The following is a 12991-nucleotide window of genomic DNA, read 5'->3' on the forward strand; positions in this document are numbered from 1 at the left end:
TTAAGAGTACATAGAGGACTTACTTTGTTCCCTGACCCAAGAGAGCTTAAAGTTAAACTTTCCTGCAACACAGTCATACAGATAAACACAGGATGACACCAATATTTGGGTTCATCACATATCAATATGTGCCTGTGGGCTTTATGCTCCACATAGCTTTAATTAAAGTTTTTTTTTTAATCTTATGTTCATTTCATTTAGCTGGTGGGACATGCGGTATAAAACATAATTCTGTGTGGCAAAACTGCATATTTTATATTTCCACTAAGGGTAAGTTTAAAAAGCAGTGAAGCTGACATTGGCCAAGCATTCACTGCGGGTGAATCTTCCTAGTGCTTGTGTTTTAAATGACAATGATCATTTTACCATCAGTGAACGCTTTATGAAAATCACATTCACTGCTTTAAAAATATACCCCTAAAAGACCATTGACTTGATCAAATTTTTTTTTTATTTTTTTTAGCCATACACTATGGTGCACACAGTATCGGATGCAGCTATGCATAGTAACCAATCAGCTTTTAGGTTTTATTGTTAAAGCTTAATTGAACAAGCTGATTGGTTACTATACGCAGATGCCCCAGATTTTGTGTGCATAACGTTTTAGCCAATCTCCCACTGTGTGTACCATTTTTCAGCAAATCTTTAGAATCAATATTGTTATCCATACTTGTTTGCACATAAACAAATAAATACTACAAATTTTTTAAATACATATAGAGTCATTTATTGAGAACTTCATGGGGGCAAGCAAAATAAACATTACATAATCAATGCATTTCTCTGTGCAAATGGGGCATCTTAGGGGTTTTAAATGCAAGCATAACGAATATAGAAAAGTGTAGAGGAGCCACAATCTAGTTTGTGGAGAAATAACCATTTATCTTTCACATTGTATTTAATTTATAATAAAGAACTGACTCTATTACTTGGCGATACAAAGAGATAAACTGAATATTAGAAACACTCTGATCTCTTCAGTGTCTGGATAAACTCTTTGCCCTGATGCGTCACTTTGCAGCCATATTCCTTATATTTAGAATAATCAGATGAGGTCATGGTGAGGAAACTGCTTCCCATGTATGAACTGTCACTCTGTATGGTGATTGGTGATGTGGAGACCCCATTCTCCCAAGTTTGACCATCCACCAGAAACTCCATTGTTGCGGTCCTTGGCTTGTATTCACTGGCAGTACAGACTAAGGTGGCTGTCTCTTTCTCTAACTCTTCTTTAGATGGACCAAAGAAAAACACAACTGGTGCCTTCACTTCACCGGCTGTTGGATAAAGAAAAAATATACAATTAGAAATGAGACATAAAATTAAGAAGATAATTACAAATGTCACTTTTTATCAAGTTATGCACTTGTATTTTGCTGCTGGCTACATAGTAAGCATGCTAGGTATTTTTTTGCATCCACTATCATAAACATATATTATTATTAAAGTCACTCTGTACTGAGAAAATGATGGGGGAGCCATTGCTTGCCCTCTTTTATTATTACGCATTGCCTGGCTGTGGCTCTTTTATGTCTGCATCACAGACCAGGAACAAGTAAATGATTGTTAGAAAAGTGTCAGAAAAGTGTCAGCCCCCATACATTTCTCATGACATGAGTTCACAGATTAAAAAAATGTATGTATTATCTAAGGAAATAATCGAAATGTGATTTCTACATAGATTTTCCATAACCTACCTAGTAAAAAGCGTGTTAGCAGAAGATTAAAAATTAAATATAGGAGAGGAGAGGCAGGCGTACTGTATATAAAAGTAAAAAAATCATTGATAAGGTGCTAAACATATTGACCCTCTTTTTTCTTTACTTTCACAGGCAATTAACACTGCTTCAGTATTACCTATGCAAAATACAAAGGACAATTTTAGATGTTACTTGTATTAATTTTGGATGCAGACTAGTTGGAATTGGAACATTTATTAATTAAGGCCAAAATATTGACCCCATATTACTGCTTTTAGATGTAATCTTCTCTTCTACATGGAATCCGGAGTCAGTTCTATAAGGGATACATGGAGATTATTCATCTATCTATCTATCTATCTATCTATCTATCTATCTATCTATCTATCTATCTGACTATCTATCTTTTTGTCCTTTACTAATGTTTTCAGCCGCAAATACACAGATAACTATGGAAAAGTGCACAATAAGATTTACTCTAAGTAGGGAGTAAAAATAAGTATATGTAGTATACATTCAAAATTTAAATAATAGTTTTTCTCGATTATTCTACAAAATATAAGTTACAACAAAGATACACATATGCAAGTTGGGCTCCTATGTTATATCTTTCTAAATTAAAAAAATCTATATAGTTAAAATATATGTATAGATATAATTTCTGGAAATTTATATTTTAGCCAATTACTGAGGGTAACAATGTATGAAGAAATTTTTTGAGAAGATATCTTACTTTGTACGATTAGCTGAGTTCCTGGTCCGAAGATCCACCACAATGTTTTAGTGCTGTACAAAAACAACTTTGTACAGGAACAAGAACATTGCTGACAATAGAACAACCAGCCGATGTAGAGTATATCTAGAGTTTCTCCAGTTTTATAGCTTGGGCATCCCTTTAAATATGCATTTTTATGGATGGCCATGACCCTTTTTATGTGCTTCTTATTTTTTTGCTATGGTTAATCTAGTAATGGAATATATATATATATATATATATATATATATATATATATATATATATATATATATATATATACTACATCGCCAAAAAATATATAATTTTAATTGAACAATGAGGGTGACAATGTGATATAATCAATGTATGAGCATATTAAGTGAGAAGAGATCTTACTTTGTACAATGAGCTGAGTTCCTGGTCCGAATATCCACCACAATGTTTTAGTGCTGTACAAATACTGCGTTGCACAGGAACAACAAGAACATTGCTGAGACTAGAACAACCAGCTGCAGCTATGGGGATGCAGAGTATATCTAGTGTTTCTACAGTTTTTCTTGTTGTATTAGTCTATAATACTCAATATACCTATGGCCAATGGATTAATGATGCCCAATGAGATAGAACATTTCAAAGTACTTTAGAATTGTTGAAAGTCCTGCTAAATACACATCAATGCAATACAAGTAGAATATTGTGGTCATTATTCAAGAAAAATAAATTAATATGTTTCTTTTAGTCATTTAGTCACATCCCTCTGAATTCTGGTGGGATTTGCATGGGGAGAAAAATGTAATGACTGTATGATTAATGCAGGCATGAAAATTGAAGAGTACAACATAAGTGGACACAGAATGACAGTACTTACTGTTGACAATGAGTTGGGTTCCATCTCCAAAAACATACCACAGTGATGGAGAGCCTTACCAAAACTAGGTGTTACACTGTAAATGTTTACAGCCAAGTAGCACACATTTATGTTTATGTCTGCAATACCTAAACTTTGCCCATCTTTGCAGTATAAGAAAATGTTTGTGGTCTCTTTTTTTTTTTTAACAAGAAAATGTTTGTGGTCTCTTAGTGTATTTTTTTGCTCAGTTTAAATAACCTAAAGTGGCCCAACTAATGGCCCTACTAATGGTAATCATACACTGCCAGTGTTCCTTTTCAAAAATTGTTGCTTGTGCATCCCGCTCACTATGCAATTTTATGGGTGGCCATGACCATTTTTATGTGTTTGTTCATTTTTTGCTATGGTTAATCTGGTAATGGTATGTATATATATATATTTATATATATATGCTACATTGCCAAAAAATATATAATTTCGATTGAACAATGAGGGTGACAATGTGATATAATCAAAGTATGAGCATATTAAGTGAGAAACGATCTACTTCTTTACTGTAAGTAGAGAGTAAAAATAAGGAGATGTAGTATGCATTCAAAATGAAAACAATAGTTGTTTTCTATTATTCTATAAAATATAGGTTACAACACAGATGCATATATGCAGGTTGGGCTCCTATGTTATATGTTATACATTTAAATATATATAATTACAATTTATGTATAAATATAATTTATGGAAATTATTCTTTTGGCTAATTACTGAGGGTAACAATGTGAAATAACATAATTAAAAAATTAAGACATTTAGTGAGAAGAGATCTTACTTTGTACAATGAGCTGAGTTCCTGGTCCGAACATCCACCACAATGTTTTAGTGCTGTACAAAAACTGCGTTGTACAGGAACAACAAGAACATTGCTGAGACTAGAACAACCAGTTGTAGCTATGGGGATGCAGAGTACAGTATATCTAGCGTTTCTCCAGTTTTTCTTGTTGTATTAGTCTATAATACTGTATATACCTATGGCCAATAGATCAATGATGCCCAATGAAATAGAACATTTCAAATTACTTCCGAATTGTTGAAAGTCCTGCTAAATACACATCAAATGCAATACAAGTAGAATATTGTGGTAATAATTCAAGAAAAATACATGAATATGTTTCTTTTAGTCATTTAGTCACATCCCTCTGATGGGAATTGTATAGGGAGAAAATGAGAAGAACTATATGATTAATGCAGACAGCAATTTAAAAACCACCATACATGTGGACACAGAATAATACTTACTGTTGACTATAAGCTTGGTTCCATCACCAATAATGAACCACAGTGACTGAAAGCTGTACAAATACTACATAGGACACCATGAATGCTTGCAAGAGGCCAAGCTGAAATTTATGGCTGAGGCAAAAAAAAAAAACTTTACTTAGCCTTACTGTGCAAAGATTACCTATGTGATGCTATGACTAGGCTCAGTGGATTATTATTATAATACAGGATTTATATAGCGCCAACAGTTTGCACAGCGCTCATCTCTGGGATTTAATGGTGATTATTGGGACATGGAAAATGTTCATGTATTGGTGGTTGCTGGCATGTATGTACATGCATGTAGTCAAAATAAAGATTAAGAAGGGCTCTGTTTAATATGTTTTTTTTTGTTTGTTTGTTTTTTAACACTTTTTGAGGTTTAGAAAAGTATTGAATAGTCTATGTATAGTTCTTTGAAGACATATGTACATTTTTAAATGGCATGACAGACATGGTAGCTTTAAGAAATTCAACAAAAGAATGCAATGTTTGGATTGTTACTTTATATCTGAATCATTGTCCTTTTAGATGCTTGTGTGTCCTCATAGGGTTTACCCTAGCCAGTTTACTGGATATTAAATACTGCTAATCCAGTTAAATATACAGTTCTGTACCAGTCTAATTTCTCTGAAGATATTCATGTAGATACACCTACATTAGCACCAATGTTTGGTACAGGTTTTTATAGACATTTGATTGATGATTGAACTAGGTATTGTTCCTCGAAGAGATAGGTATTGTTTTTTAAATACTCTTAGGGTTACTCCAGCCATTTTACTGGATATTAACTGCTGACTATTTATTAAACACAACAGAGATCTGCAAGATTTTAAAGATTACACATAATCCCAAATCTCAAAAAGCTTATAGTCTCATTTCTCTGCAAAAGTTATTCAGACAACCACACAGTGACACCAATATTTGGGTACATGACATAACCCCATATGTCTGTGAGCTTTACGCTCCAAGTAGCTTTAACTAATGTTTATTACCATGTTCATTTTATTTATTAGGTAAGACTTAGCTTAACTAACATAGAGAGATATAGTAATATATTACCTAGTACCATGTGGCAATATTGTTATATACTTTAATTCAACACTAAGGTGTATTATTATAAAGCCTTGAAGCTGACATTCACCAAAGATTTGCTGCAGGAGAATATTCCTGAATGTGTTTTACCCCCTGTTCTATAACTATGTTCCCTTTGACTTGATCAATGTTATGTGATTAGCCATTGTGTGTGTACCACATTTTTAGAATCAGTATACTTATCAATACACATAGGTGAAGAAATACTACAGATTTCATAAACACATATATAGTCTTTTATTGATTGCTTCATGGGGCAAACAAAAGAAACATTACATAATCCATGCATTTCACATTGCAAATGGAACATCTAAGGGATTTGAAAGCCAAGCATAAAGGAGAAAGAAACATTTATCTTTCACATTGTATTCATTCATATTAAAGAACTGACTCTACTACTTGGTGATACAAAGAGATTAGCTAAATATTAGAAACACTCTGATCTCTTCAGTGTCTGGATAAACTCTTTGCCCTGATGCGTCACTTTGCAGCCATATTCCTTATATTTAGAATAATCAGATGAGGTCATGGTGAGAAAACTGCTTCCCATGTATGAACTGTCACTCTGTATGGTGATTGGTGATGTGGAGACCCCATTCTCCCAAGTTTGACCATCCACCAGAAACTCCATTGTTGCGGTCCTTGGCTTGTATTCACTGGCAGTACAGACTAAGGTGGCTGTCTCTTTCTCTAACTCTTCTTTAGATGGACCAAAGAAAAACACAACTGGTGCCTTCACTTCACCGGCTGTTGGATAAAGAAAAAATATACAATTAGAAACGAGACATAAAATTAAGAAGATAATAACAAGGTCACTTTTTATCAAGTTATACACTTTTATTTTGCTGCTGACTACATAGTAAGCATGCTAGGTATTTTTTTGCATCCACTATCATAAACATATATTATTATGTAAGTCACTCTGTACTGAGAAAATGATGGGGGAGCCATTGCTTGCCCTCTTTTAATATTACGCATTGCTTGTCTGTGGCTCTTTTATGTCTGCATCACAGACCAGGAACAAGTAAATGATTGTTAGAAAAGTGTCAGAAAAGTGTCAGCCCCCATACATTTCTCATGACAGAGTTCACAGATTTAAAAAAATGAATGAATTATCTAAGGAAATAATCGAAATGTGATTTCTACATAGATTTTCCATAACCTACCTAGTAAGAAGCTAAACCCCCTAAAAGTATGTGTTAGCAAAAGATTAAAATGAAATATAGGAGAGGAGAGGCAGGCGTACTGTATATAAGAGTAAAGAAATCATTGATAAGGTGCTAAACATATTGACCCTCTTTTTTCTTTACTTTCACAGGCAATTAACACCGTTTCAGTATTACCTATGCAAAATACAAAGGACAATTTTAGATGTTACTTGTATTAATTTTGGATGCAGACTAGTTGGAATTGGAACATTTATTAATTAAGGCCAAAATATTGACCCCATATTACTGCTTTTAGATGTAATCTTCTCTTCTACATGGAATCCTGAGTCAGTTCTATAAGGGATACATGGAGATTATTTATCTATCTATCTATCTATCTATCTATCTATCTATCTATCTATCTATCTATCTATCTATCTATCTATCTATCTTTTTGCCCTTTACTAATGTTTTCATAGAGCCGCAAATACACAGATAACTATGGAAAAGTGCACAATAAGATTTACTCTAAGTAGGGAGTAAAAATAAGTATATGTTTTATACATTCAAAATTAAAATAATAGTTTTTCTCGATTATTCTACAAAATATAGGTTACAACAAAGATACACATATGCAAGTTGGGCTCCTATGTTATATCTTTCTAAATTAAAGAATCTGTGTAAAATATATGTATAGATATAATTTCTGGAAATCAATATTTTAGCCATTTACTGAGGGTAACAATGTATGAAGAAATTTTGTGAGAAGATATCTTACTTTGTACGATTAGCTGAGTTCCAGGTCCGAACATCCACCACAATGTTTTAGTGCTGTACAAAAACAACTTTGTACAGGAACAAGAACATTGCTGACACTAGAACAACCAGCCGATGCAGAGTATGTCTAGAGTTTCTCCAGTTTTATAGCTTGGGCATCCCTCTAAATATGCATGACCCTTTTTATGTGCTTCTTAGTTTTTTGCCATGGTTAATCTAGTAATGGCATATGTATATATATATATATATATATATATATATATATATATATATATATATATATATTTATATACTACATCGCCAAAAAATATATAATTCTAATTGAACAATGAGGGTGGCAATATGATATAATCAAAGTATGAGCATATTAAGTGAGAAGAGATCTTACTTTGTACAATGAGCTGAGTTCCTGGTCCGAATATCCACCACAATGTTTTAGTGCTGTACAAATACTGCATTGTACAGGAACAACAAGAACATTGCTGAGACTAGAACAACCCGCTGCAGCTATGGGGATGCAGAGTATATCTAGCGTTTCTACAGTTTTTCTTGTTGTATTAGTCTGTAATACTCTATATACCTATGGCCAATGGATCAATATTGCCCAATGAGATAGAACATTTCAAAATACTTCAGAATTGTTGAAAGTCCTGCTAAGTACACATCAATGCAATACAAGTAGAATATTGTGGTCATTATTCACGAAAAATAAATGAATATGTTTCTTTTAGTAATTCATCCCTCTGAATTCTGGTGGGATTGTATAGGGAGAAAAATTAAAGGACTGTATGATTAATGCAGGCATAAAAATTAAAGAGTACACCATAAGTGGACACAGAATGACAGTACTTACCATTGACAATGAGTTGGGTTCCATCTCCAAAAACATACCACAGTTAGGCCCCATACACACCATAGAATCTATCCGCAGATAAATCCCATCAAATGGGTTTCTGCGGATAGATCCTATGGTGTGTACACGCCAACGGATATTTATCCGCAGATAAATCTCCCCTGGAATGGATTTCCAGCAGATAAATATTTGTCGACATGCACAGAATATCTATCTGCTGGAATCCATTCCAACGGATGGATCCGCTCGTCTGTACAGACTTACCGGATCCATCCGTCCAAAGGGATTCCCCGCACGCGCCGTAATGAATAGACGCATGCGTGGAATTCCTTATATGACAGCGTCGCGCCCGTCGCCGCGTCATAATAGCGGCGACGGCGCGACACGTCATCGGCAGAGGATTTCAGCGCGGATTTCAATGCGATGGTGTGTACACGCCATCGCATAGAAATCCTCTGAAATCTTAGAGAGGATTTATCCGCGGATACGGTCCGCATGAAAGTATTCGCGGATAAATTCTATCGTGTGTATGGGGCCTGATGGAGAGCCTTACCAAAACTATGTGTTACACTGTTAACATTTCCAGCCCAGTACCACGCATTTATGTTTATGTCTGCAATACCTTAATTTTGCCCATCTTTGCAGTACAAGAAAATGTTTATGGTCTCTTAGAGTATTTTTTTGCTCATTTTATATAACCTAAATTGGCCTAATTTACTCATGGTAATCTTACACTGCCGGGGTGTTCCTTGTCATAAAAGTTATGTTTCATTGCTTGTGCATCCCTCTAAATATGCATTTTTTATGGATGGCCATGACCCTTTTTATGTGCTTCTTATTTTTTTGCTATGGTTAATCTGGTAATGGCATATATATATATATATATATATATATATATATATATATACATACATACATACTACATCGCCAAAAACAGATCATTTTTATTGAGCAATGAGGGTGACAATGTGATATAATCAAAGTATGAGCATATTATGTTAGAAAAGATCTACTTATTTACTGTAAGTAGAGAGTAAAAATAAGGAGATGTAGTATGCATTCAAAATTAAAATAATAGTTTTTTTTCTATTATTCTAAAAAATATAGGTTACAACACAGATGCATATATGCAGGTTGGGCTCCTATTTTATATGTTATAAATTAAAATATATATAGTTAAAATGTATGTATAGATATAATTTCTGGAAATTATTCTTTTGGCTAATTACTGGGGGTAACTGAGGGTGAAATAACATAATTAAAACATGAAGAAATTTAGTGAGAAAAGATCTTACTTTGAACGATGAGCTGAGTTCCTGGTCCGAAAATCCACCACAATGTTTTAGTGCTGTACAAAAACTGCGTTGTACAGGAACAACAAGAACATTGCTGAGACTAGAACAACCACCTGCAGCTATGGGGATGCAGAGTATATCTAGAGTTTTCACAGTTTTCTTGTTGTATTAGTCTATAATACTCTATATACCTATGGCCAATGGATCAATGATGCCCAATGAGATTAAACTTTTTAAAGTCCTTCAGAATTGTTGAAAGCCATGCTAAATACACATCAATGCAATACAAGTAGATCAATGTGGTCATTATTAAAGAAAAATAAATGCATATGTTTATATATATATATATATATATATATATATATATATATATATATATATATATATATATATATATATATATATAAATAGATATATATCTATATCTATATATATATATTTATATATATATATATATATATATATATATATATATATATATATATATATATATATATATATATATATATATATATATATATATATATATATTGGAGCTATTTATTGTTCATAAAAGTATTTAAGCTATGCATTGCTCTTGTTAAGATATGTACATTTTAAATGGCATGACAGACATGACAGTAAAGCACACATTTTTACCTACTACTCTTTCACTTGTGAGCACATTAGCTTTAACTTCTAACTTTAACTGGTATATAATGTGGCAAAGATAATACGTTAAATATTACCATCTTCTAATAATAGAACTATGCCCTTCTGAGACAGATAGGCATGGCAAATATTTTGGCACCTTCATTTTCAGCTTTTATACTACATACCTTTTACCTTTTGTCATACATTGTTATGTTAAGCGGTGCATTAGTACACTTTTATGGGATATAGACACAGAAGAATGTTTTACAAGCCTCCCTAATTCTCATTTTTAAACTATATACTTAATATGTAACAAAAATAATGCATAGTGACCATCTATAATTTGCTACATTAGGATATGCATTTGTACACATATATTATTATTATTTTTATAATTGTCATATATTGAAATATATCTTAAGCACAACTCATTTCAGCAATGTATGGAATAAAAAAATCAGTACAAGTAGCTTTAAACTCTAAATATAATGCTTCAACAGTGCAATTAACTAACTGTAAGTATTGACATTATTGATGAGTTTCTACAATAAAATGACAAAGAAAATCACAATGAACACTTAGCAAAAGTTATATTGATTGCAAACTGATTAGCAATAAAAAAAAAAAAAGGGTATTATGATCTTAATTGCAATAACATTGTAGTATATCAAAATGATATGTACTTTCATAGCATGAAAATAAATAATTATTTTAAATAAAAAAACATTATATAACTATGATGACTGCATTACTTACTGTTGACGATGACCTGGGTTCCATCTCCAAAAACAAACCACAGTGATAGAGAGCTGAACAAAAACTCCCTGGTACATTGTGAACATTTCTAAGTAAACACATACGCTATTCTACAGGTTGACTGACCAAAATGTTCTCTAAACTATGTTATCATTTTTGAAACAGTATAGGTAAAATGTTAACACTTTCTTTAATGCATTTTATTGGAACATACAGTATAACACGGAAACAGCATTATTGGGATCTTAAACACGTTTGCCAAACTTGGACAGCACTGTACTCAATAAATATCAGTGTACCTGTAAATGCTTTATAAGTTCAGGGATTGTGTTCGTAATGCATTGTGTTCATAGTTTATCACTGCCTTTGTTCATCTCTTTTAGTGAATTAGGCCCTCAAATATAAAAGTTAGGACCGCACTTTACAAAGGTATCTTGGTTAGGCAGTGCATCTTCCACATATATTTGTATAGGGAACTCTGTGTAGGACCTGCAGAGTTAGAATTCCCCACTGATACACAGCTAGGCACACAGCGTTTCCTTCATGCATTCCATCAGAGAAAATCAGGATATTGCGTTGTATTTTACAGAGAATTACAGCGCTGCCGATTGAAAAAGGAAAGGTAATTTTTACCCACTTGCTGACCACAATATGTATATATGTTGCGGTGTGTAAGTGGTTTACCAGGATTAAGGTGGCTTTCTTTTGAAAATGTTCCGAGTGGCTTATGATCCGCTGGAACGATTTCAGAAGTGGCGGGAGGAGACCCCCCTTCCGCCGCTTTCCACCCAAGAAACAATCCGATAATGCGGCCAGCTGGTCACAGAGGTTATACAAGATCATCTTTGATTGCTTATATGGCTTTGGAGGACCGGAGCAACGTCATGATGTCACTTCCGGTCCAGGGTGGAAGTAAAACATTTTTTTACAAGCAAAAGATCAATATTTGTTTGATCTTTTGCTTTTAAAGGTCTTTTTGACCTCAGAGCTCTCCATAAAGAGGTTCTGTTATCCTTATATCAAGTGACTTTTACATTCCTTATAATATAAATAAAATTGATAAAAAAATTAAGGGGACAGTGTAAAGGTAAAAGATTAAATAAATAAGAAAAAAAGCGCCCTCATCCCTCGGGACTTGCGAGCAGAAGCAAACACATGCAATTCAATAAAATGTATTTTCTAAAAAAAATTGTGTTTGAAAAACTGCTACGCAAATACTGTGTGACTTAAAAAAATGCAACGATCGCTATTTTATTCCCTATGGTCTTTGCTAAAAATATATATAGAGTGTTTGGGGGTTATAGGCAATTTTCTAGTAAAAAATACTGATTTATGATTTAAACAAAAAATGCCAGAGAAGGCTTGGCCTTCAAGTGGTTAATAACATTAACATGTTCCACATGTACAGGATGCGTGTCAACTGATGAGTTATAGATCCCATCTGTTCACATCTTCCTTTACTACTTCATAGAAAGACATTGTGGTGTACTCACTGTCAGTTAGTACAATCTATGTTGCTTTGTATGTACCGTAATTAAAAGATAAGTGCACTTTAAGACGATGTGCACTTATACTTTTTACCCATTTGCCTTGACCTAACATAATCCACCTTCTCCATTGGAGGCCACTATATGAGTGGGGCTTAACCTCCCTGGCGGTATGATTATTTCAGAAAAAAGGTGCTGAAAGCGGTACCATTATTTTGCAAGGAAATTTGGCATTTTATACTGTAGGGCTGTAATTCTTAGGAATAACTCACTTAAATCTGACCAAACAAGGGTCTAGTAGGCATCCCAGGTATACATTTTTTTTAAATTATAAATTATTTTATAAT

General features: G+C 33.3%; 2 gene segments (V, D, J or C); both read right to left on the minus strand.

Moving 5' to 3' along the window:
- Positions 1 to 702: 702 nt before the first annotated feature.
- The window catches only part of LOC120936501, a 339157-nt gene continuing 326868 nt past the window's right edge, over positions 703 to 12991 (minus strand). The window contains 2 exon segments of the V gene segment in view: positions 703 to 1277; positions 4113 to 4150. Of these exon segments, the coding sequence occupies positions 958 to 1277; positions 4113 to 4150 (358 nt within the window).
- Positions 5909 to 12991, minus strand: part of LOC120936375 — a 167481-nt gene continuing 160398 nt past the window's right edge. Inside the window, 2 exon segments of the V gene segment in view lie at positions 5909 to 6442; positions 11158 to 11195. Coding sequence covers positions 6123 to 6442; positions 11158 to 11195 — 358 coding nt within the window.

The sequence above is a fragment of the Rana temporaria genome, chromosome 1, assembly GCF_905171775.1.
Source record: "Rana temporaria chromosome 1, aRanTem1.1, whole genome shotgun sequence".
Taxonomy (NCBI): Eukaryota; Metazoa; Chordata; class Amphibia; order Anura; family Ranidae; genus Rana; species Rana temporaria.